At 36.1% G+C, this 25,788-nt stretch overlaps 1 protein-coding gene across 7 annotated transcripts in view; it reads right to left on the bottom strand.

The window, feature by feature from the left end:
• UTRN (utrophin) overlaps window positions 1-25,788 on the bottom strand; it is a 546,437-nt gene that overhangs the window by 145,253 nt on the left and 375,396 nt on the right. For all 7 annotated transcript variants that reach the window (XM_070461578.1, XM_070461576.1, XM_070461579.1 and 4 more), the window contains 2 exons: window positions 17,810-17,982; window positions 3,375-3,531 (listed from right to left, as the gene is read on the bottom strand). In XM_070461578.1, the coding sequence (XP_070317679.1) occupies window positions 3,375-3,531; window positions 17,810-17,982 (330 nt within the window). The remainder of the gene's footprint in view (window positions 1-3,374; window positions 3,532-17,809; window positions 17,983-25,788) is intronic.

Genomic DNA, 25,788 nt, shown 5'->3' on the forward strand with positions numbered 1-25,788 from the left:
GGGACTCAGAAAACTTTGAGAATATATGAGTTCCCATAAATCAACCTCTTTGTATCTGAGGTGACTGAATAGATACATCTGAGATAAGAGAATCTCTTACCATCTGCAATATTGAAAGCAGTCTGGACCCAGGGTAAAGAAATGTAAATATAAAATAAGGCATATTTTATATTTTATGCATTTGTGTTCTTTTACTTACAAGCACTCAAATATTGCCTTTCAAGGTAATTAGATTCATGGTTAAACATATATAATTGGCCTATTACCTTTAAGTAAGTTAATTAAAGGCAGTGTACGCACTTTAGTTTTATGGGTTTGGCCTTTTCATGATAAGTTGTATCTTTTATTATGAACAAGAAATAAATCACGTCCAGTTTCTAAGCTCATATCTTATCCCATATAAATTCTCAAAAATATTGTTGTTTCAATGGCTTCATCCAATTTTTTGAGGAGTCTAAGTTTGCTTAAGGCACCAACAGGCTAAAACAATAAGTGTAGGTTATGATATTAAAACTTAGAGCACTCAGATATAATGAATCTGAGGAAAAATACAAAATGTAGACACAGAGCAACTAATATTAAAAATATACTATAAAATATAAGCTTAAGTCCTAGTTTAAAGAATAACTCCAACATCTGTTGCTTTACTTACTATTTGTACCCTGCTAAGTGGTCATATATAGTGATGATTAGACAATATGCCCCAAAGCATATCCCGAAGCTGGGACTACAGGGCTGGTGTGTGTGTGATGGGGTGGTGTGTTAGTGTCCTTCTACTGTGTTACAAACTGCCAGATGCACATGAAATAAACGTTAAGTATTTGCTAGAAGTGAAGGAAGGAGGAAGGAAAACTCAGATATGAGATCATATGCTTCTTATAAATAAGGCGACTGGACTAAATTATTTCTTGGGTTCCTTTCAGTCCTAACAATTGATAATTCTAAGTTGTACACACACACACACACACACACACACACACACACACACACATACTTTCCTAGATAAAAAGCATCTGAAGACCGGGGGAAAAGATATCTCCAAGTACCCAGGAAAGAAAAATCTTGCCTGAAACATAGAGCTACCACAGGTACATCCAAATGGATTTTGATTTTAAGAAAAGACTGAGGAGAGGACTCTGGCAAGGCTGAGGTTTCACTACACTTGGACAATTCTATGTCTATAGCCAACAAAGTTCAGTAAGAAAAGTAAACTAATATTACATGTAGGTGTCATATCTCTAAATATTGCCTTGTTTGTACTAACACACACCCTCCTTGTAATAATTTATGGCAATCAGAAACATTACTCTTGGCAGTTAGGAAAGAAGGTTACTTTTGACCGAATGTGACAATATTTGCAAACCGGGCTTTTAAAGAGCTAACCAAATTTAAATAAGGCCATTCATTAGGATAGGCCCTAATCCAGTAGAATAGGGGTCCTAATAAAAGGAGGGCATTTTGACCAGTTTTAAGACACAAATACCCACAAAGTGGACATCATGTAAAGACAAAGGGAGAAGATAGCCATCTGCAACCCAAGGAGAGGGGCCTCAGAAGAAATGCACCCTGCCTGCATCTTGATTTCAGACTTCCAGACTCTAGAAAGATAAGAAAATAAATTTCTGATGTTTAAAACACCTATTTAGGAACTTTGCTCTGGTGGACCTAGCAAACTAACACATCTCCACAAACTTCACTCTAAAATCTATTGCCTAAGTTATTTCTCCTAACATCTCCACCTCAGTTCTTAAAGTAAAATATGAAGTTTTCATCAAAACATTAATAATATATAATATTAAGAGAACTTCTAGTTTTGGATCATTGGTAAATTTAGAAGGTAGACTATGATAAAACATGTTCTACAATCCAGAATCAATATGAACCTGTACAAAGGAAAAATCATTTCCTACCTCAAGATTTCAGTTTTAATCAAAATGGTAGTGCAGTCACAAACACATTTTATTCCTTAACAAAACAATTCTATTAGAAGAGCTTTGTATTATTGCATTTCATCACTAATACCTGACTCTTCAAAATGGGTATATGAATAATCAACCAGCCCAGGTTGGGTACATGAGACAAGTGCTCGGGCCTGGTGCACTGAGAAGACCCAGAGGAATCGGGTGGAGAGAGAGGTGGGAGGGGGGACTGGGATGGGGAATACATGTAAATCCATGGCTAATTCATTTCAATGTATGACAAAAACTACTGTAATGATGTAAAGTAATTAGCCTCCAACTAATAAAAATAAATGGAAAAAAAAAAAAGAATAATCAATAGAAGACAAAGCTGAAAAAAGTGAGACATTGATTTTTTAAATCAGTAATTTTAAATCTTCTATCATGATTATTAAAATTATCTTCCTTTTTATCTCAATCTTAGAGGTATTTCTATACTATATTCTCTTTTCAAGTACAAAGAGAAAATTTACCCAAATGGTAACTTGAATAACCTGATCACAAGCATTTGAAATATAATAAATTTCAGGATCTTATCGTTTTGCATTGAAGCAACTTATAACATAGAGGACATCTTCCTTTAGAAGAAGCATATGTTAGTTTTTGTCATTTTTTAAAATGGGAACAGAGTTCTAACATCACAGCAAAATGTACAGATTTAGAATAAGAACTTGTGTTGCATGTGAAGAGTAAAACAATATAACAAAACAAGGTGATATGCAATACATGAGAAAATGGGTATAAAGAGATATAAAATAAATGAATGGAAAGTTAAAGAGGCAAACAATTTAAATAATTCAAGGACATAAGAGTCAATGTGTCACTTGATAATATTCAGTATATCTGCTTTTCAAAGTAAAAGTACAAATTTGCATAGAGATAGATATTTGAACAGAAGAGAAATGCAACAGAGTTTAAAATCAAACCGATAAAAAAAGAGAAAGAAAACCCCACAAACCTGTAAAACCGTTTTAAAAACAATGGTCTTCATTCAAGTCCTTACTTTTCTCCACTTTCATTTAATAAAACAAAATAGTTTGTAATTCTTTATGACTCTGTAACTTATTTAAGATTAACTTAAAGTAAATATTTCCTCAATATAATATATTAACATTTTACAAATCTATAAGGAATAGATAAATTTCATGATCAGCTAAGAATAATATTAAGCTTTAGATACCTGAAAGATTTGAAAAACTATTCAGTTAAATACGAAGAGAAAACTTAATCTGAAACAAAAGGGAGCAAGGCATGCAATTTCAATAAGATTCCTAAATACTAGTAATTAGAAACAGAGGGAGGAAAAAAAAATCCTGTCATAATTGGTTCCACTAACATATTTATCTTATTTGGAATATTTACTTCACAAAATAAAAATGGACAAAGAAAGGTACCCACTGAATGTGGTCAACTTACTTTGCAATGATCATATTGGAGTTGTAAGGCTGGGACATCCCCTCCAATAGGCATTTGTTTCTTAAGCTCTTCATCTTTCATATTCAGCCATTTGATCAGTTCTTCTAAAGACGTCAGCAATCTGTTCCATTTCTCAGCACTGGCCTCCAAATGAGCCCTGTTGAGAGATAACACTGACCACATTTAGACATTTGAAATGCATCTGAAAAATTATATACCCTCCTTTGACCTAATACTCTTGTATAACCAACTAATGCTCACATCTAAGAAAGAGACTGACACTTTATAAAAAGAATATATATTTCCTGTAAGAAATAGTTCTTTTGAATAAGCTAGACTAGTCAGGATGTGTTTGCAATATTTGTCAAAAGTTAAAACATACACTTCCATGCCACAAAGGCATCTGTGAGGCTTTCAAGTAGAATATCCATGATATAATGCAAAATTAAGCAAGTTTCAACAGTTTATGTATAGTGTATATACACATTCAAATGTAACTTTTTTCATTTCTTCTATCTATATACAAAGAGAGGGATACAAGAAATTATATGTATATAAAATGTTTAGAAAGACACATACCAGATGTAGTTACTACGGAGAGCAAAATAACCACTTAATTTTTATATATTTTGGTACTAACTGAGTATATGCAACAGGCTTATGTGATTTTTCTTTCCAAAAAAGCTAATTTTCAGAGGGATTACTAATGTCTTAATTTCTCTCATAGTGAAATAAACTACTGAAAGCAGAATATCACCAATACTTATCTCAGAATATTGAAAAACAATAAGACATTACTTGGACAGAACACTATTTGGTTTATGGATGACTGATGTCCAGTGACATACGTCCACTGTGAAAAGAAAATAATTGATCAAAAACCATTGATTGCAGTATTTATACTCTGAATCAAAGATAAGGTCTTTGTTTCAGTAAAAAATTTCTGTTTTTAACACAAAATACCTTCAGATTCTTAAATTGTGAACTTATAATTAGGGAACTTTATTTAGGAAATACATTTTTATGTGGTGAATATTTAAATAAGAGAAAAGCCTTTGAAAATAGAAGTGTAAACAAAAGACAAATTTGCTAGTTGCTCCTGTTAGAACCTTGGAGAAAGTCCAGTTATACAGCCTCAAGCCCACACCACACGGGTTTAAAAGGATGAATCAGTCAAAAGCAATTCAAAAGACTCAAGGAATCAGTGTTTCCTCATTCTTGCAGCAGACAGACCATGAACGTGGACTTACAAGCTAAACTGCACGAAATGGAATTACCTTGACTGTCCATGACCTTTCAGAAAGAGAGAGGCAAGGCTAATGGAGACAGACATAAGCCTTGTTACATAACAGCTTCCAAAGACTAAAGATTTACGATAGATAAAGATGACTCATTTGGGGCAAACCCAGGTACATGAAACCTCTGTTCACCCGGCTTCACATCCTTTCATACACAACTTTCACCGTAACACTGGCTTATGGTCCATACTTCCACAAAACTGCTGCTTTACTGAACAGTATGAAACAATCAACCAAGCACAACTGCTGTCTCTCAGACTGAGATTCCTTTGTGAATCTTCCCTTTTGGGAAAGGAAATCTGAACCTTTGTCTCAAAGCTAATAATAGCGTGCTCTAGAAAAAAGCAAATCACATTAGGTTATCTCAGCAGTGGATACTCAACAACATCATAAGTCTTGTTTAAAAGTTCATAATGTTTTCAGAAGAACAACTACGGATCTCTGATTTCTAGTTCATCTCTAATTCCTAACACAATGGCCACAGCCCAGCACCCAATATTCTTGGCTAAAAGAAAAAAAAAAGGTAGTTCTGCATATCTCTAAAATACCAATACCTGCATTCAGTCAAACACAAAAGACCAACTGTCCTGCAATCTATTTATAGTTCCATTGTCAGCTGGTTAATATAAAACAAACTCTTCAAACAACAAAATTCTATGTCTTATAAAACCAAGATATGAAATATTTTTTAAAAAATTATAAATACAGAAAGAACTTTGACATATCTTATAATTTAAAATTTTATCTTATTCCCTTGTATTTAAACTCGTTTCTGTTCATTCTACGGGTGCTAAGATTGACCTCACATTATAAACTTGCGCTGTAATAAGATCCCAGTTCTGTTCTGAGGGCCAACTTTTCTGTGTTCACACTGATTAATTTTAAGCCAAATATGTAATTACCTATCCCTGATAAATAATAATTTTATCTGGCACAGAACAAAATAATTTCAATTATGGAAGTGAAAGTCACTCAGTCATGTCCAACTCTTTGCAACCCCATGAACTATACAGTCCATGAAATTCTCTAGACCAGAATACTGGAGTGGGTAGCCTTTCCATTCTCCAGGAGATCTTCCCAACCCAGGGATCGAACTCAGGTGTCCCACATTGCAGGTGGATTCTTTACCAGCTGAGCTACAAGCTAAGCCCAAGAACACTGGAGTGGGTAGCCTATTCCTTCTCCGGCAAATCTCCCCAAGCCATGAATCAAACCAGGGTCTCCTGCATTGCAGGCAGATTCTTTAGCAACTGAGCTATCAGGGAAGATATTAACTGAAAATTCTCTCTGCCAATTACAAAGCATTTTGTCAAGTATATTTGCCAGGTGTTGCAATTTCTTTCCAATATTTTTAAATCCAGCTAAATAAATAAATAACAGATAAATAAATAACAGCTAGAAATCAGAAGTCCTTAGTCAATCAATAAATGCTTGAGTGTCTTGAGTGTCTTTGTGTGCAAAACACTTATGCACATACCCTGACCTCTTTATTTTAGATTATTTGATCCTGCATCTTCAATGTCTATAGTTTAATGCTTTAATCAATAACCAAACCAGACATTACATCCCTTTGAAACCCAGTTACATACTCATTGTATTGAAGAGCATGCAAAAGTCTTTTCCACTGCAATTAACTTTCTGACTGCACAGGGATAATGAAATTGATCATTGAAATCTATAGCATACAGGACCTGAATAACTTTTTATAAAGATGGAGGAAATACATTTTTAAGAGAGATACTGAAGTAACTTTGAAATAAATAAAGATAACATTTGTGTATGTGCCTCTCAGACTCTTTCCTTTTCCATAATAAAAAACAAGCTGATCTGACAGAATCTTTGCCTGGAAAATCTGTTCTGGTTATTCTCTGATAGATTATAAATATGTGTTTAGTGGATTACTACCATATGTCCAAATAAATGTATGCTTCTGTAGTAGCCTTCAGTGTCCTAGTTTCAATTTAATTCTTTCATCTTTCAAGATGAAAGCCTTTTCTTGGGCACTGGGTTGAATGGTTTACAAAAAGAAACTTTACATTTGCGTTTGGTGTAGTTGTACTTCTTTAATTTTACTTTAAACATTCTGAAGCTTGTATTTTCCCAAGACTACAGATAACCAGTCATCAATCATGCTTTCAGAATCATCACTTAAAACATTTCTTTATCCCACACATATCTGTGGGCACTCACATTTTGGATAATAGACTTATTACACCCTCACCTGCTTCAGTTCATTCTTTGGGTACCTAACATGTGCAAAGCAACAGATACTTTTATTGTGCTATTAACTCAGAGTGATGTCTACTACAGAAAATGCTTTACAAAAGTTACTTCTTTTAGGTTGAGTCATTTATTTTACAACTCTGTAAACAATTTTAAGTGATCAGTTATTTCTGAAACTATAACATGAAAACATTTTAGAAGGTAAATAATCATTAAAAAAGGCACCTCATCATTTAAATATAGCAGAAAAGGAACTATTAACAAAACTGTGTAATAATATGTATTCTAAACCCCTTATTCTAAACCCAAAAAGCTATTTATTATGTTTCTCAAAGAAGTATTTATTCCTTTTCCCAACATACAGATACAAAAAAAGAAAAAAAATAAACAGTATAAGAGGGACATCTATTAAAATAAAATACAGTTTTCCATTTTTTTCAATAAAAGCAAACATCTGTGGAGCCCTTGCTCTGATATTAGCACTACACTGTTTCAGAAATATAAAGTTCCAGGGTCAAGTTAGGAGAAAGAGAAGTGAACCAAATATACTCTGAGATAGGAAATCTAAGAACTCTCTGCAGCAACAGCTCAGAGAAGGAAGAAATTTGCTCAAGAAGCCGTGGTGAGAATTTGGAATATTCATACTTAATTCCAAGCCCTTTACACTATGCTGCTTTCATCATGGAGAACACTCAAGAGGGCAGATAGAAACTGCCCAGATATACATGTAGACAAGGAAAGATGCATTTGGAGTGTAGTAGGTCTGCCAAAGAATTTGGTGATTCAGATTAAGTGGAGTAAAGATATACTACCCCTTATTGTGGAAAGAAGGAACCGTGCTTGTGTTTATGATCACTTGCTCAGTTCTGTCTGACTCTTTGCAACCCTATGGACTGCACCCACCAGGTTCCTCTGTCCATGGGATCCCCCAGGCAAGAATCCTGGAGTGGGTTGTTATTTCCCACTTTAAGGGATCCTCCAAACCCAGGAATCGAACCCATGTATCTCATGTCTCCTGCACTGGCAGGCGGATTCTTTACCACTGGTCACCAGGGAAGGCACAAAATTAAATATCCACTTTGGCATTTTGACTACACATAAACTTTTATTTCGTGGTAAAACCCACAGATTATAAGTTGAGTTATAATGAAAAACACAAAACAAAACAAAACCTTCATTAGTGCAAAAATCAACAGTAACATTAAATGGGAGTTATTCCTGCTCCCAGAAAAGGAATTAAGACTGACTACGAGAAAAAAGTGGAGTTCTCAAAACTCAGACAGTTCTGGAAAGAACACCAGAGCTGTGCTTCCAACATTGCAGCCACCAGCAACATGTGGATATTTCAGTTTAAAGCTTAAGAGGGACTTCCATGGTGATCCAGTGGCTAAGACTCTGAGCTTCCAGCAGAGAGGGCCCAAGCTCGATCCCTGATTAGGGAACTAGATCCCATTCGCCGCAACGAAGAGTTCTCATGCTCCAACTAAAGATCCTGCATGCTGCCACTAAGAAAAGAAAGAAAGAAAAGGAAAAAAAATTTCACGTGCCACAATTAAGACCCAGTGCTGTCAAGGAGTCAAATAAGTATTAAATCTTAAGGTAACTAAAATAAATAAAATGGGGAATTCAGTTCACCAGTTGCACTTGCCACATTTCACCTGCTCAACTTTCCACACACAGCTGTAGAGAACATGTCCATCACTGCAGAAAGTTCTACAGAAACTTTCTGCTGTAGAAACTCTACAGCACTCAGCCAGAGGGAAAAACAAATAAAGCTGCAGCATCTTCTATGAGATCTGAGAGAAGAAAACTTTAGTAGTTTTACAACATGGCTAGCAAAATCAACTAGCTTAAGTTGAAAGTGGTGTCGATGACACTGCAAAAGTGTGGTAACATCAGATGTAATGATGATGTTAAAGGTTAATCTTCTCTAAGGGCTTTAAAAAAGGTGCTCTGAATCTTTAGGAGGCTCATAAAGGGAAGGGAAGATAGAATTTTATCTTTGAACTCTGTTTTCATTAGATTTGACAATTTCCCTGGCCTTTGAAACCATGTTAATAAGGATCCATATTAAACATCATTAAGCTGTAAGTGAGGATTTAATTAACGTAATTCTAAATGACACAAATGTAACATAAAAGTTTAAGCTGTGGCATTCACATTACTGAATTTATTAGTAATTTCCAATTCATGTTTTTTTCCAGGAGGTAAAATATTGAATACACCGTCAAAGTTCTTAACCATCTATCTTCTAGCTCAAGCTTCAAGTTACTAGATAATTTTATATCCATCTAAGTGGAATATATATTTGTAAACATTGTTTTTTGTCTTTTTTTTTTCTATTTATTTTTATTAGTTGGAGGCTAATTACTTTACATCATTGCAGTGGTTTTTGTCATACATTGAAATGAATTAGCCATGGATTTACATGTATTCCACATCCCGGTCCCCCCTCCCACCTCCCTCTCCACCCGATCCCTCTGGGTCTTCCCAGTGCACCAGGCCCGAGCACTTGTCTCATGCACCCAACCTGGGCTGGTGATCTGTTTCACCCTAGATAATATACATGTTTCGATGCTGTTCTCTTGAAACATCCCACCCTCACCTTCTCCCAGAGTCCACAAGTCTGTTCTATACATCTGAGTTTCTTTTTCTGTTTTGCATATAGGGTTATCATTACCATCTTTCCAAATTCCATATATATGTGTTAGTATACTGTAATGGTCTTTATCTTTCTGGCTTACTTCGCTCTGTATAATGGGCTCCAGTTTCATCCATCTCATTAGAACTGATTCAAATGAATTCTTTTTAATGGCTGAGTAATATTTCATGGTGTATATGTACCACAGCTTCCTCATCCATTCGTCTGCTGATGGGCATCTGGGTTGCTTCCATGTCCTGGCTATTATAAACAGTGCTGCGATGAACATTGGGGTGCACGTGTCTCTTTCAGATCTGGTTTCCTCAGTGTGTATGCCCAGAAGTGGGATTGCTGGGTTATATGGCAGTTCTATTTCCAGCTTTTTAAGAAATCTCCACACTAACATTGTTTTTTGATTGCAAAAGAATAGTTGGCAAATTAGATGTCACTATTTTAAAGGTGTAGTTGAAGTTATCTGCAAAGACTTGAAAATAATATTTAAGATATTAACCCAAGGCGTTGAGCCACATATAATTCCATAGTTCTAATGACCACATCATGGTCAAAGGAGGTAATACCAAGCATTTCTTATAGGCATGTGGAATGTTAAATAAATATTGACTGTCATGATATTTGACAGATATTCTCTTTTCTAAAAATGACGATAAATTGCAGCAAATACTTTCTGCCATGACAATATTTCCTTCAGCACAATTACAGAACAATTTGAAAAAAGAATGTACAAAAAGGACACCTATCTGATAGCCTTATTTTCAGAAAAGAATGAGGCAAGGCTGCATATCACAAAGGAGATTTGGAGAGAAGTTTTGGGAGCTAAAGAGGAATTAAAATCTTCAAAAGTTAGAGATAGTGGTGAATATGATAGAAAATCATTCAGAATCACAACACCAATTCTAAGTAGAAACTGTCAAATTATAGTTGAAGAAATTTTGACTGTTTTTCACTTTCCACTGCAACACTAGGGAGTCCAGAATTTAGATCAGGGGATAGGGAAGGTGTAGTGGACAGAGCAGCAGAGGCTGGAAAAGCAGACAGGAAGTTCAAGGAGGACAGCAATTTCAAAGTCCTGACATCACTGAAATGGCTTATCATGAAATCCAAGCTCAGTAGAAGGGGCTGATGAAGTCTGAAAAGAGGAAAGTTTTTAGCAACTAAAGATAAGGAGAAAGATGGATAAGTTGGGGAAGAAGAAGGAAAAATAAAAAGAAAGCAAGGAATTCCACAGTTGAAAATATTGGCGGATGTGCATTTTTAAACAATCTGGATGAAGTATTGTAGATTCACTATATATACAGATTAAAATGATAAAGTTGGAGGACAGTATATGGTAGGATGGTCCTGGTATATAAGAAGCTAATGGAGGAAGGTCTCCTTCATAAAATTCATATTTTTCATGTGAAAGACATTCGTTTTACTGATGATGTTCTAAACAAATCCTGATTTGCTACAACAGAGGGCTCTTCTGTAACTAACATGGTAAAATCAATGGCACTCAGATGCTCACGGCCTGATGGTATGTAATAAAATAAAATGTGTGTTTTGAAAACAATTTGCCCTTGCTCTCTTAAGATTGATCATCCCAGGGATGCCAAGATAACACGGGGTGTTAACTGAGTCCCAGGCATGGCCAGATCTATGGGGCTTAGAAACAAAATGGGAATAAAAGCATTTACAGATAAAGTAAAAAAGAAACAGAAGTCAAAATATAGCACGTTATCAAGAGAGATATCAATACCAAGGATGACAGTTGAAGAAAGGATGGAGAATAAAAAGGAAGTCAGATGCTCAAATCAATGAGTGAAGTAGAAGAGTGCCCTCCAGATCAGGAAGAAGCAGGAATAAGACAGTGAGAGGGTAGAATAATGGATGTATTGATTTCTAAGGACAAGTTGTTGAGAGGTGCAAAAGCAATGCTTAAGAAACCAATGAGGCTGCCAACCTTCTCTCTTAGCCCCGGGCAGCAGGGCTCTTGTTCAGCCAGTGTCTGCTGGCACCATATTGACAGTTTATGACTGGCATTCTAATTGTTTGCCGTCCACAGTAGTTGTTATATGTTAGATTCTTCTTGTTGACTGCCGGTGAGGAAAATGGGAAAACTGAACTCTATTAGAGTGTTTTAAGTAAAGCAGGCAATTAAGAGGACAATGCTCAACTTTGGAGAAAAGTGATGAGAGAGTTTACAGAAATACAGAGGAGAATTTGTTCACAATAGAGGCCAGTGCAAGGGTAGATACTTTAAAAGGAATGAGAATCAAGAAGACAGAAACAAATTCATAGCACACTCAGCACACATTATCTTCAGTAAGGACTGAAGCAGGCAGTTGGTTGGGGGTGTTGTAGATTACTCTACACTTTTGTTAATGAGAGACTTCCCTGGCGCCTCAGACGGTAAAGCATCTGCCTACAATGCGGGAGACCTGGGTTCAATCCCTGGGTCAGGAAGATCTCCTGGAGAAGGAAATGGCAACCCACTCCAGTATGAGAACACCTCCCCAACCCAACTCTTTGGGAAGGGTTTTTCTCACTAAGCACACGCCTGGATGCTTCTCCATCCCTGTAGAGGAGGGAGAGGGAGGAATCTGATTTGTAGATTTGGGGAATAACTGGATACACTTAGGTCAGCCCCATCTTCCCTTTTGAGAACAAACCTACAGAGACTGAGTTCTTTTCTATCCTTCCATGGAGGGTTTCCCACACGGGAGACCACACTGTCCAGTAACTGCTGGTGATTCTGCCTGATTTTGGAGCTGTTACCAGTTTCATTTAGCTCTCACTCTAAGCTACCTCTTATAAAGCCTGGCTTCTGTCAGTAATTAACATGACACTGCTGTTCTCACTTGTTCTTACTTTTGTTTACTTTTTCTTCTGAAAGCAGCAAGGAGAGAAGGATGTTAGTTCTCAGAAATCTCTAATATTAGTGACCGAGAAAAAAAGATGAGGTAGGGAGAATTTCTATGTTCTTTTGAACTAATTAGTTCCAAACATAATGGTAATCAATGAGAATAATAATAATGAAAAAAAGGTAAATGAAAGTGTTAATCACTCAGTCATGTCCAACTCATTACGAACCCATAGACTGTAGCCCGCCAGGCTCCTCTGATCATGGGATTTTCCAGGCAAGAATACTGGAGTGGGTAGCCATTCCCTTCTCCAGGGGATCTTCCAGACTCAGGGCTCAAACCCGGGTCTCTTGAATTGCAGGCAGAGTCTTTACTATCTGAGCCACCCAGGGAATAGTTAACAATTATTCAGTGCTTACTATGTGTTTTAGGCACTTTATAAAGGCTAATTAAATCAATTATTCATGATGACTCTATAATGAAGTTATTCTTCATATTCTTATTTTGCACATGAGGAAATACATATTGGGTTACTAACCTCCTCCACAGTGTCACAGCTGCCAAAGACAAAACCGGTGTTTAAATCTAGGTGGTCTAGCTCCAGAGTATTAATGCATCCTATATGAGGATGTGCTTCCTATATGAGGGCCCATTACTAAGAATAATGAACCATTCTATCTTTTTTTAATTGAGATATAATTGACATATAATATTAGTGTCAGATGTACAACATTCAATATTTTTATTGATTACACGCCATAGTCATGATAAAATACTGACTATATTTCCTGTTTTGTACATTATATCCTTGAAACTTATCTATTGTATACCTTAATTCTCTTTATGCCCACTTCCCTCTGATAATCACCATTTTGTTCTCAGTAGTGAGTCTGTTTCTATTTTGTTATATTTATCCAATTGTTTAATTTTTTGGATTCCACATGTAAGTGAAAACATACAATATTTGTCAGTATATGTCTTTGTCTTACTTACGTAAGGATGGCATCACTGACTCGATGGACATGAGTTTGAGTAAACTCCGGGAGTTGGTGATGGACAGGGAGGCCTGGCGTGCTGTGATTCATTGGGTCATAAAGAGTCGGACATGACTGAGCGACTGAACTGAACTAAACTGAATACTTTGCAGGTCATACATATATATATGGTGGTGGAGTCGCAAAGAGTCGGACATGACTGAGCAACTGAACTGAACTGAACTGAATACCTTTCAGGTTATATATATATATATCAGCTCATATACATGTATATTCCACAATATGTGTGTGTATAGTGGCTCAGTAGTAAAGAATCCACCTGCAATGCAGGAGCCACAGGAGACATGGGTTTAATCCCTGGGTTGGGAAGATCCCCTGGAGGAGGGCGTGATAACTCCCTCCAATATTCTTGCCTGGAGAATCCCCACGGACAGAGGAGCTTGATGGGCTACAGTCCATAAGGTTGCAAAGAGTTGGGCATGATTGAAGTGATTTAGAGTGCACACACACACACACACACACACACACACAGGAATATTACTCAGCCCTAAAAAAAGAATGAAATTTTACCACTTGTGACAACACAGATGGACCTTCCCAGATGATGCTACTGGTCAGTCTGCCTGACAGTGAAGGAGAAGCAACAGACGTGGGTTTGATCTTGAGTCGGGAAGATCCCCTGGAGTAGGAAATGACACGACACCCCATGCTAGAATTCTTGCCTGGAAAATTCCACAGATAAAGGAGTCTGATGGGCTACAGCCCTTTAGCTACTCTTTACAGGGCTGCAAAGAGTCAGAAACAGCTGAGCAACTGAGCACTCGCACACACATACAATTATATGAATATTTATAAAAATATTCTTTTATAAGTGTATACATACACACATATATAATCTTCTTTATGCATTTAACAGTTGATGAACATGTAGGCTGTTTCCTATATCATGGCTATCGTAAAAACATACTCCTATGAACACTGGAATGCATGTATCTTTTTGAAGTGGTGTTTTCACTTTCTTTGGCTCTATACCTAAAGTGACTGTAATCAAAATAGTATGGCACTGTCACAAAAACAGAAACATATATCAGTGGGACATAATAGCCAGAAATAAGCCCGTGCACAAAAGGTCAATAAATCTACAACAAAAGGCGAGACTATATAGTGGGGAAAAGACAGTCTCTTCAATAAGAAGTGTTGGGAAAACTGGACACTACCCAGGAAAAATGAAACTAGGCCACTTTCTCACATAGTATCTAAAAACAAACTCAAAATGGATTAAAGATGTAAAGGTAAGACCTGAAACCGTAAAACTTCTAAAAGAAAACATCTTTGCAGTATATTCTTTGTTGGTCTTAGCAATATTTTTTGTGGGTGATTTGTCTCTTTAGGCAAAGGCAACAAAAGCAAAATTGAATGACTGGGATCTCATTAAACTAAAAAAGCTTTTGCACAGAGAAGGAATCCATCAACAAAATGGGAGAAGATATTTGACAATATGTCCCATAAAGGATTAATATCCAAAATAGATAAAGAACCCATATAATTCAGTATAAAAACAGTCCAGTTTTAAAATGAGAAGAGAAGCTGGCTAGGCATTTTTTTCCAAAGAAGACATACAGATGTCCAACAAGCACATGAAATATATTCCACATCACTAATCATCAGGAAAATGCAAGTGAAAACCACAATGAGATATCATTTCACACCTGTCTGAATGGCCATAGTCAAAAACAACTAAATAACAAGTGCTGGTGAGGACATAGAGAAGAAGGAATCCTTATCCACTGTTGTGGAAATGTAAATAGGTACAGCCACTATGGGAAGGAACAGTTTATCAATACCTCAAAAAATTAAAAATAGAACTACCATACAATCCAGCAATTCCACTCTTGTATTTATCTGACAAGGTCTCTTAGCAGCACTCCTTGTCTTTAGAACTTTTCTTGCCTAATAATGCATCCTCCATAGTTGTGTGGGAGGGATCTTTCCAAAGCTTATTTTTCAAATTTTATAATGCAGCATACTATATACAGGTGTCCCAAGATTCTCTCTTACCTCGCCCTTCACCCTTTTCTCTACTCACAATGTTTCCTCTCTGCATCATCAGCAAATGCTGTTCTCACTCAGATTGAACTTCTTAACTGTTCAGTGCAAACAGTGTTATTTCCAGCCTCCTATTTAGATGTCTTTCTCTAGTCCTCAGCCAGTCCATCTGGGGAAAGCTATACATCTTTCAAGGCTCAGCTTAGTCATCACCTCTTTTTTGAAGCCTCTGATGATCATCTGAAGGGAAAGTAACCACCTTCTCCTTTGGACCCATCTTATCCTAAACAGAACTGTGAAACCTCTATGAGTAGCGGCCATAACTTAATTATGATTAGCAATGCCTCAAACTTAGAAGTTCTCATTAAATGCTTGAATCTCCAGAGATGGGTAATGAGGCTGAAAATTATTTTAACTCATTATCACATTAATAACACATTTTACTGGAATGTATGATTTGTCTTGATGCAGAAGTCCACTGACAAAGCTTATTCTCCCATCTTCTAAAAATAACATCATTTATTAGATAATATTCCAACAATAATTTATGAATTCTTCCTTTCCAGGTTAGAAAAAAAAATATGTGACTTGACAGGCTTAGTCAATAAAGGCCATGGAGAGTTCAAAAGAAGGTTTTTTGTCTTCATTAAATTCTCCTTTCTGAAGAACTCATCCTCCAAACTCTCAAAATTTCAGCACCACATGCACAATCTTCATCAGGGCCATCCCTGTGGCTTTCAGCTTGTTAGACTTGGTTTTTCTAGAACCTCAGTGAACGTTTTTCACTGTGTTACACTTTAAATCTATTTATTTATTTAATTTATGGAGAACAGAAAAGGAAAAACCAATGGGATCTGGCTAGTTGAAAATTCAATTTTAAGCAAGCATAAGTATATTCTCTCAGTGTATAACACTCCCTAATTTTCCTCTTACTGTAAAAGAGCACTGGGTGGATAAAGTCCAACAGGATCTTTACACAGAGGCTTCCACAATCATGCTACATTACCTCCTTCTTTAAGTGTAAAAAGAGGTACAAATCTCCCTTCATGAGTCTTGAAGAAAAAAAAAACCTTTCAGGATTTCTCTTCCTCAGAAAGAAAATTTTAATTTAAAAAAAAAATTCATTCATGATTAATAGCCACTGAAAGATTTCTGCTCTCCATGAAGTAGTCTATGAAATGCAGAAACCAGTTGAAGCAGATTCCCTGAGCCCCTTTATGTAAGAAAAAATAAAACCAGATGCTACAAAGACTTAATATAGATTAAGGAACTATCAGATTACCACATTCAATCTTCACAGTAATCATGTGGGCTAAATATTTATATTTTGATATTTAAATGAGAAAACCAAGGCTCAGAGACTAAGTGACTTGCCCAAGATCAGTAAGTAAATAGTAAAGTCAAATTCAAGATCATTTGGCTGAAGGTTGTACGTTTTTCAAGACATCATACTGTTTCTGAACTTTAAAATTTAAGAAACCAACCGAGGTACAAGATCCAGGTCTTTATACCAACATTCATCTTTTGTACCTTTGCTCAATAACATATTCTGTCACTTTCCACTGAACTCATAGCTAGTTAGGTATTATCCACCATTCAGTAAATATAATTTTTAAATGTCCTTAACTCCCAATAATATTAATAGTTGCCACAAAGGTCATTTTTCAAGGTCCTTTCTTAGTCAACATTCTGGTTGTCAAATTCATCCTTATTTAATTGTGAAAGTGAAAGTCACTCAGTCCTGTCCGACTTTTTGCGACCCCATGGACTATATAGTCCATGGAATTCTCCAGGCCAGAATACTTGAGTGGGTAGCCTTTGCCTTCTCCAGGGCATATTCCCAACCCAGGGATCGAATCCAGATCTCCCCTTTCTCCAAATGGAGACATGTCATCAATTTTATATTTTAGTATCCATAAGTGACATGCAATTTCTAAATGTACACCTTCAAATTGGACATACAAATAGCACAATGAACCAAAACACATTCATTGCCAAAAGTCAAAAAGCTCTAGATTCAAATCCTGGTATGAAACTAGTTAGCTCAAAAACTTGTCAAGTACTTTATATTTAGTAAGCCTCAGATACCTCATGTAAGAAAGGATTTTACTATTCACTTTACAAGGACTTTTTGAATACTAAATCAAGCAATATTTGTAAAGGCAGTACTTGGTCAAGGTGAACTGTCAACAATTACCAGGTACTGGTAACATCATTAACATTACTAAGTTTAAAATGTGATATGCAAATCTGTAAATAGGAACAGGTGACAAAGGCATTGGACAGTGGTAAGGCCTCTTGTTCTCTTCCTGATATGCAAAAATCATGAAAATCCTGCCCCCTTTTTATTTTTGACACTGACATCACTGACCTGATGCTGGCAGATTTTGCTTTTAAGTCATTCCATCTTTGGTTCATATCATCCAGTCGATGCTGAAGCATAGTTGCCTCTTCGGAATTTCCCAAAGCTTTTACCATCTTCTGCCTGTTTCCATCTATGCTTTTAAATATGTCATTGTGGGCATCAATTTCTGCCTGGATGTCCTGAACAGAAAAAGGCAAAGAGATAATACAAATATTAGATATTAGTGTCAACACTACTTGGGATTGCTGTACAGTCTGTATTCTTTTATACTCCACAGATGAGCTTTTTAAAAGCAAAATAGCTAATTTTACTTTATATGATAACAAATTGATGTGTTTTCACAATTTCTACATTGAAAATAATAGTCTTTGAATCTTTAAGGCACTGATTTCCCCATTCTTAAAAATACAATGTATTAATCTACATTTCAAGTACTAACTAGTTAGATGTTCAAATTCAATGAGAAATTTTTGAAATCTTGTACAATTGTGATTGCCAAATCACTCAACTTTACTTAATACCCAAACAAATTCTTTCTCCCCTTTCCACACAAACAAAACTTCCCTCAAAATATGAAGTTTTACAGAGGTCACTATGTTATTACATATTTGAAAATTTTTGTTACATTTAGACAAAGTTACTAACAGTTCATTCTTCCAATCCAATAAAATTCATTTCTAAATTTAAAAAAGCATTTCACAAAAGTGTTTATCCTATTAAGAAATAAAAAACAATGACAAAATAGTATTTCTCCTGTTAAAAAGGAAAATATTTGGTTCACTTTTATGAAGTAAATTTGAGTATAGTTTAAGTAAAATAAGAATTACTATAAATTAATAATAAAAATTGGTTCAGACTTTGAGAAAGCATTTTGGCAATTTGTACCAAAAGTCTTAAAACTGTTCAAGTTACCTATCCTAAGAAAATTTATGTATAAACGCATTAATGACATTGATTGTTTTTAAAGTAAAAAAGTAAAAACCATCATAATACATTAATGCTGACATACTATTGGGTTTTTAAATGGAGGATACTGTGATGTCAATTTAATTTTTAAAGTAGGTGTTTAAATTAGCATATGTATTTGTAAATCATTGAACACACATACTTTAGAAAATTGTAAGAAATAAATCAGAATAGTGTAATCTCTGTATAAGAGGATTAAAGGTGATTTTAGTTTTCTTCTTTACATTTCCCTGAGCTTCCAAGTTTCTATAAAAAACAGGATTTCTTTCTGTAATTAAATAAATATAACAAATTTAAACTTTAAAATACATCCAGTCTTATGAATTTTTTAGTATCTCCCTGTTACAAAGTTGTCAACACAATTTTTTGTATTAATTTGGCAATTATCTTTCCTTCAAAATGAATGGGACATGTGGCTCACTCTAGTGTGATAGTCATCATCATGCAACAAGCAAGCATGAACTTACAAACGGAAAAGCAGACACCAGAGGGGCCCTGAGTCTGTGGGGTAAGTCTCCACGGCATTAATTAGTAATGAATATTAAGGCAAGGTACTGCAGAAATAAAAACTGTATTTCTGGTAATGAATGAGAATTGGTAAAAGGAGAGCAAACACTTAAACATTATAGTTTTGTTATATTTCTCATCTTTAATTTCCCTTATAAACCTCATTCTTAAGTTTCTCCAATTCTAAATGAGCATGGTAAAAAATTAAACAGAACTTTTTCCAATACTCAGAAACCTGTTACTAGTTTAGAACTCACTCCTGATAAGCAATTCAGGTATTCCATTATGAATCAAGGCTTAGAGGACTTCCCTGCTGTCCAGTGGTTAGGCCTCAGCACTTTCACTACAGAAAGCCCAGGGTCAATTCTTCTTCAGGGAACTGAGATCCCACAAAGCACAAGGCACAGCCAAAAGGGAAAAAAGAAAAAGAAAAAAACAAGAGAGGGAAACAGTCCCTCCAACCACCCAAAAAAGAACCAAGGCTTAGTGGCCAGCATCAAATTGTTTTTCAAGCATCTACAGACCTAGGACACATGGAAAAGCCTTTTCTGCCTCATTACTCCAATCAGCATGGTAAAAAGATAACACTTACATGAGGTTAAGGTATAGAACTGTTGTATTACAACTTCTGAGAAAATCTGAGATATCTAGCATGACATTAATGGAGTCTTATTTGAGAGGTGGAAGAGGTGAACACAAAGCTGCTGCAAAATTTATGCTCCAAATTTGCAAACCCATTGGTCTCTGGGTTATCTAATGACAAAGCCAAGCCAGGTGTTCCTGCAAAGTGTAATCTGAGTACACCCAGAATTAGCATTAAGCACTAAACAAAAACGCTAGACTGTTGACTCTTCTCCATTTACTAGCACCTCCATCCCAGAGAGTACAGAGCAGACACTGACGGGGAAGCAGTGGAACACAGCCAGATACTGATTAAGGTTTTCAGGTTGGGCAACATTATGCATGCAAATAGAAATCTGGTTATAGTCTTTGCTTGGGATATTTCAAATAGAAATTCTCAGTAAAAAAGAGAAAGAAAAGTTCTGCTGGAAGAGTCTTTCATGACATCTCCTGAACAACACAGTCCTATCCTTTAGAACAGAACTGTTCTGTTTTTGTATCCTGAAGTGCATTTGAAGACATCCAAAGAGATACATTAAAAGCCAAGTTTTAAAACTTAGGCTGTAAATACGTATGATAGCCATTTTTCTTAAGAAGCTCAGTGACAGAGTAAATAAGCTCTGCGTTGCGAAGGAGAACCTGGCCTCAAATTTCCTGTGCAGGTTCCTAAATATCATTATCAGTGGACCACACCAAAAATCACAAGGCAATTTCAAAACACAGCTTCCTGAAGCAGCCTATTTGCTTCTTTTCATATTCAAGAGACATAGAAAGGCATAGACATAAGATTCATAAACAGTTGTGTTTCACAAGAGCATTCCACAACATGAGGAAATTTGGATACCAACAGCATGAAGCAAATTTGGCTCTTCACATCAGATCAAGTGATGGGTTTTCCAATCTGGCCACAATTACAAATGGAGTAAAACAGAACTATGTCACTGGCCCAGTCAATGATTATAAGCATTTCTATAAAGTTGTGATTAACGGCACCAGCAGTGATCATATACTCATGTTGGAATATAAGTTTCAATATGTGGAAAACCCTTCCACACATTAGCCTCATCAAAATTGAGGAAGAAAATCCAACAACCAGAAAATGATCAAAGAAGAAGAAACCAGCATACATTATTTTTTTAATTTAACAGCCGGTGGCATATTTATTTGGTCAAATGTATTAAGAGCTGCTAAAAACAGACAATCATCATAATATTCCTTCTGTATCCTACACAGTTTCTGTTACACAGAAAAACAGATGTAGATAGATAGATAAGTATAAATAGATAGTTGTAAAATGCATAAATAAATGTTTGTATAAGTTCATCTGATTGACTAGCATATTAACCACTGTAATGCCAAGAAAAATCAGACAAATAATTAGAAGAAAATGTAGCAATCATTTTGGTTAATCTCTTCATTTCAGAAATATAACATGGAGAATCTAAAATTACTTACAAGCTTGCATGGCAAAGCCTTGCCTCGCAAAGCCTTGCCTCAGCTTCTCACTGGAAATTTAGAATTACACATGGTTAATGAATCATGCTCCTTCATAGATCCCTGTGTAATGATGCACTGGTTTTTAAAATCAAGATGCCAGCATGGGAGGCTGTCAGATCATGACCTTGATGTAACATCAAATGCCAAAATAAATTAAAGTTCTATGAAAGAGGGTTGAGTCTCACTGCATAGCCGGCCAGCTTGCCCTACTAATGTTCACCTCTGTCACCTGAAAGCCTCTGACCATTAAAGAAACATTAAAGCTCGAAATGCTTATTGATAATTAGTAATGGGAATGTAATCCCTCTAGAAGCACAAAGCAATGCTCCTCCAAGCATTTAACCTAAGCCAGTCATGTGCACAGAGGGGCCTTAGCAACATATTCAAGCAGTTAAACTAAGATTTGAAAACAGAATACTTCAGGAATTCATGTGAAAGGCTTGCAATGAACCTTCAAATAACATAAGCATCATGCAGAAGGTTACAGAAAGCAAAGGGTTAGAATAAAGAGATTCCATATTACTCTCTAAGTAAAACAGCGGCACAGTGGTAAATCCTCCTGCCAATGCAAGAAATGCAGGTTCGTTCTCTGGGTTGGGAGGATCCCCTGGAGAAGGAAATGGCAACCCACTCCAGTATTCTTGCCTGCAAAATTCCATGGGCAGAGGAGCCTGGTGGGCTACAGCCCATGGGGTTGCAGAGTTGGACACAACTAAGTGATTGAACACACACACACACTCCAAGTAAAATACCATCAAAAGCCTTAGATGCACACTTACAGAAGAACTTTGCAGAAAACAGTTACAAGGGTTCACAGAGGTTCACTGGATGAACAATTACTCTTTTTGTACACAGCACCCATTACCCAGGTCAAAACAAATGACGCAAATAAAGAAAAAGCATTTATTTATTTTCTTACTCAATAGTTGATATTTTAATACCAGCTTTACCCTAACTGAACATTTCTCTAATGATATAACCCCTAGAGATATTATATGCAAACACTTTATACTGTAAATCACATACATTTTATTTCTTCATAAGGATCAAAATGTGGCTGTAACTATATAAGAAAAAATGTTTTCTTAGACTACAGTAAACAGAACTGTTTTAGCTCTCTGATAAGAAAAAGAAATTCGGAACAGTACCACTAGGAAGTCTTCGACAACTAAGCTGGTGTTAGGATAGATTCATCCCCTTTGTTGACATAATTTTGGTTTATTCTTGCACGGCATATTTACCTAACCCTACATGGCCATTGCAATGTTTTCTCTGAAGGAGTTCTGACCCCTTTCCTGAAAGCAAAGAAGTGAGGTTAGCAAAAACTTCCCAACTATATCCCAAGGCTCAGGCTAAATCAACAAAGTTAAGCATTAGGGAACAAGAAATCTACTGTTCCTTTCAAAAGTAAGACCAGAAATCAGAGACCATTTAGGATGGATTGTCGAGAGCCCAGTAGGATCACTACCAAAATTTCACGTTTTGAAAATGAGGGATCATGAGTATCTTTAAAATTAGGCAGGTGTTACCTAAAAAATACACAACCAAACAATATCCTCAAAGGTCATTATGTGCTATGTAAATGTGCTTTGAGACAGTTTGTGAGACTTCTGGAATGGTGAGCAATTGCAGTTAGTCAGTTAATTATTATAATTAATTTGTTGATGTCAACAAAGCATTCAATTAATTATTTATAAATTATCTTTTCTTTCAATAGCTAATTTCATAAGTTTTAACCACTCTACTGATAATTATGGAAGCACATTTTGACACACAAAAGAAAGTGGTATCCCCTGGTATATAGGAGCATTTAAAAAGTAAGAAATCAATGCCAGTAATGTTTTTTTCCCATTATCTGTGATTATAAATACATGTTAGACAATAAAGTAGGAAAAAAGTTAAATTACCAAGTGGAACAAATTTACAATTAACTGCACTTGCAAGACAATTTGAAGAAGCCAACCTGAAATGATAGAGAATCAATAAACAAACTACATTTTAAATTCCAACAGAGCAAACACTGCTATCAAGAAAGAGATCTTTCACAACAACAAAAAATGGTGTTCAAAATCCTTGACTCTAAACCAACTGCTACTAAAACATACTAACATCTTAGTGAGTTAAAACATAGTGGCTTTCCTTCTGAGGTGCACTTTCTACAAGCAGGCTTGATCTGCACAGGAACATGAGTTTAAGAATAGTTATCAACCAATGTTTTTATGTAATCAAACTATTGTCCTACCATAATTCCCAAAATCAGACTGTATAAATAAAATTGAACAAGTTTGAAAACTCAAAGGTTTTTGTATTTTAAATATTTTAAACTACAGTCCCGGGGCACCCAACTTTTCAACTCCTGATCTGTGAAAAAGCAGTTCTATTGCTCAGAAAGCTCTCAATTTCTTCCCCAACACAACCCTCACCATCCACATATCAGCACACAACCTCAGTTCCTTCCTTAATTTTAAAGTCATCTTAAGTCCCAGCTTAAATGTCATTTCTCCAGAAGAAACTTCACTGCACTCAGATTAGATTATGTCTACCTCTTAGACTTACTTACAGCTTCCTCCTTTTGCTCAATTACAGACTTACATAATACACCCTTGTTTAAGGTCTATTTTCTCCTACTAGGCTACAAGCTCAAAGAAGGGAGGTCTTCCCTGTTATCCAATCCACCCCATCTTTGAACTCATCCCAGTATCTGGTATATAGTGTACATTTCTCAAATATTTACTAAATATACATTAAAGAAAGAGTAGATCTTGAAATTGGATACTGTGTCTTTCTAGAAAAAAATTTTTGTAACTAGATACTACAAATGGAGCAGCAAAGTATAGCTTCAAATTATATTTTTAAATAGTGATCATCCTAAAGGATATCAAAATCATAAAGGAAATTTAGCACTGAATGGTTTCTGTCTGTGTTGTCATTATAAGAAACATCTTTCCCAAAGGATTCACCAAGAGGGTGGACTTACAGAAACACACACACACACACATCCTTAAAGAACTAATATTATTGTTAATCATCGAGTAGCAGAACTGCATAAATAAAAGGCAACAGTCACTCAAAATGCCACTAAGCTAAAATTGTCCATTATTCTGTCCTCTGTGACTACTATATAAAGAAATGGAACACACAGTGCATAGTATAGGTGGCTCAAGTATGACAATATTAACAGTCACTAAGTCCGTCACATACTTTCTTTATGAAGTAATTTCAAGGAGAAAATTAATTCATTAAAATCAAAGCGGCAATAAAACAACTCACAGGCTGGACTTCAGAAATATGCTTTAGCGGATCAGCTTACTGCGCCAAGTCAACTGTGAGTGTGAACTCTTTGTTTACACCCTGGTACAAATGCTCACCCCTCATCACCTGGTTGAGTGATTAGGACCTGCTTGCTGACTGGTACTTCTTGCCATAAGGTCATCCTCCCCTGATGAGAAGTTTCTGTTCCGATCTCCTCTTTAAGACTGCTCTGGAGAACATGTGGTTCCCTTCAGCTGGGGTTTCCTGATCCCTGGTGAGCTGTCACCATGAGGAAACACTACAGAACACTTCCTGCCACTTGGGTCCCCAGGAACCCTGAGGACCAGGTACAATCTGCCCATCCCGCTTATGGGGGGAAACCACAACTCTGGCATCACACACTTTGGGACTAGCTAACCAAATTACAGATCCCAACCATATGCCAAACATCTATGTGTGAACAGATACCCAATGTAAGTCACAAACCACTCGATTTCTCTAAAATTCAAAAACATAAACTAAATACCCCCTTTCAATTTACAAACTGCTGTCCTGAAGTTATGTTGAAGATCAGCTATCACCTGGAAACTTCACTTATCTGACCAATCTGCAACTTTTCAGAAAACCCACGACTATTGCCAACTTGGACTCTAGCCTGAAATGGCTTCAGGACTCCAGCAAAATACCTTTTTGCTCTGAGAACTCAAGCATAAGCCTTAACTATTACAGTTAATAGTTGAAGCATAGGCTGGATGAAGCACAAACTGGAATCCAGATTGAAGGGAAAATACCAATAACTTCAGATATGCAGATGACACCACCCTTATGGCAGAAAGCGAAGAGGAACTAGATTAGAGTCTCTTAATGAAAGTGAAAGAGAAAAGTGAAAAAGTTGGCTTAAAATTCAGCATTCAAAAAACTAAGATCATGACATCCAGTCCTATCACTTCATGGCAGACAGGGAAACAACAGAAAACAGTGTCAGACTTTATTTTTCTGGGCTCCAAAATCACTGCAGATGGTGACTGCAGCCATGAAATTAAAAGACACTTACTCCTTGGAAGAAAAGCTATGATCAACCTAGACGGCATATTAAAAAGCAAAGACATTACTTTTCTGACAAAGGTCCTTCTAGTCAAAGT

This window comes from Odocoileus virginianus, chromosome 34, assembly GCF_023699985.2.
Source record: "Odocoileus virginianus isolate 20LAN1187 ecotype Illinois chromosome 34, Ovbor_1.2, whole genome shotgun sequence".
Taxonomy (NCBI): Eukaryota; Metazoa; Chordata; class Mammalia; order Artiodactyla; family Cervidae; genus Odocoileus; species Odocoileus virginianus.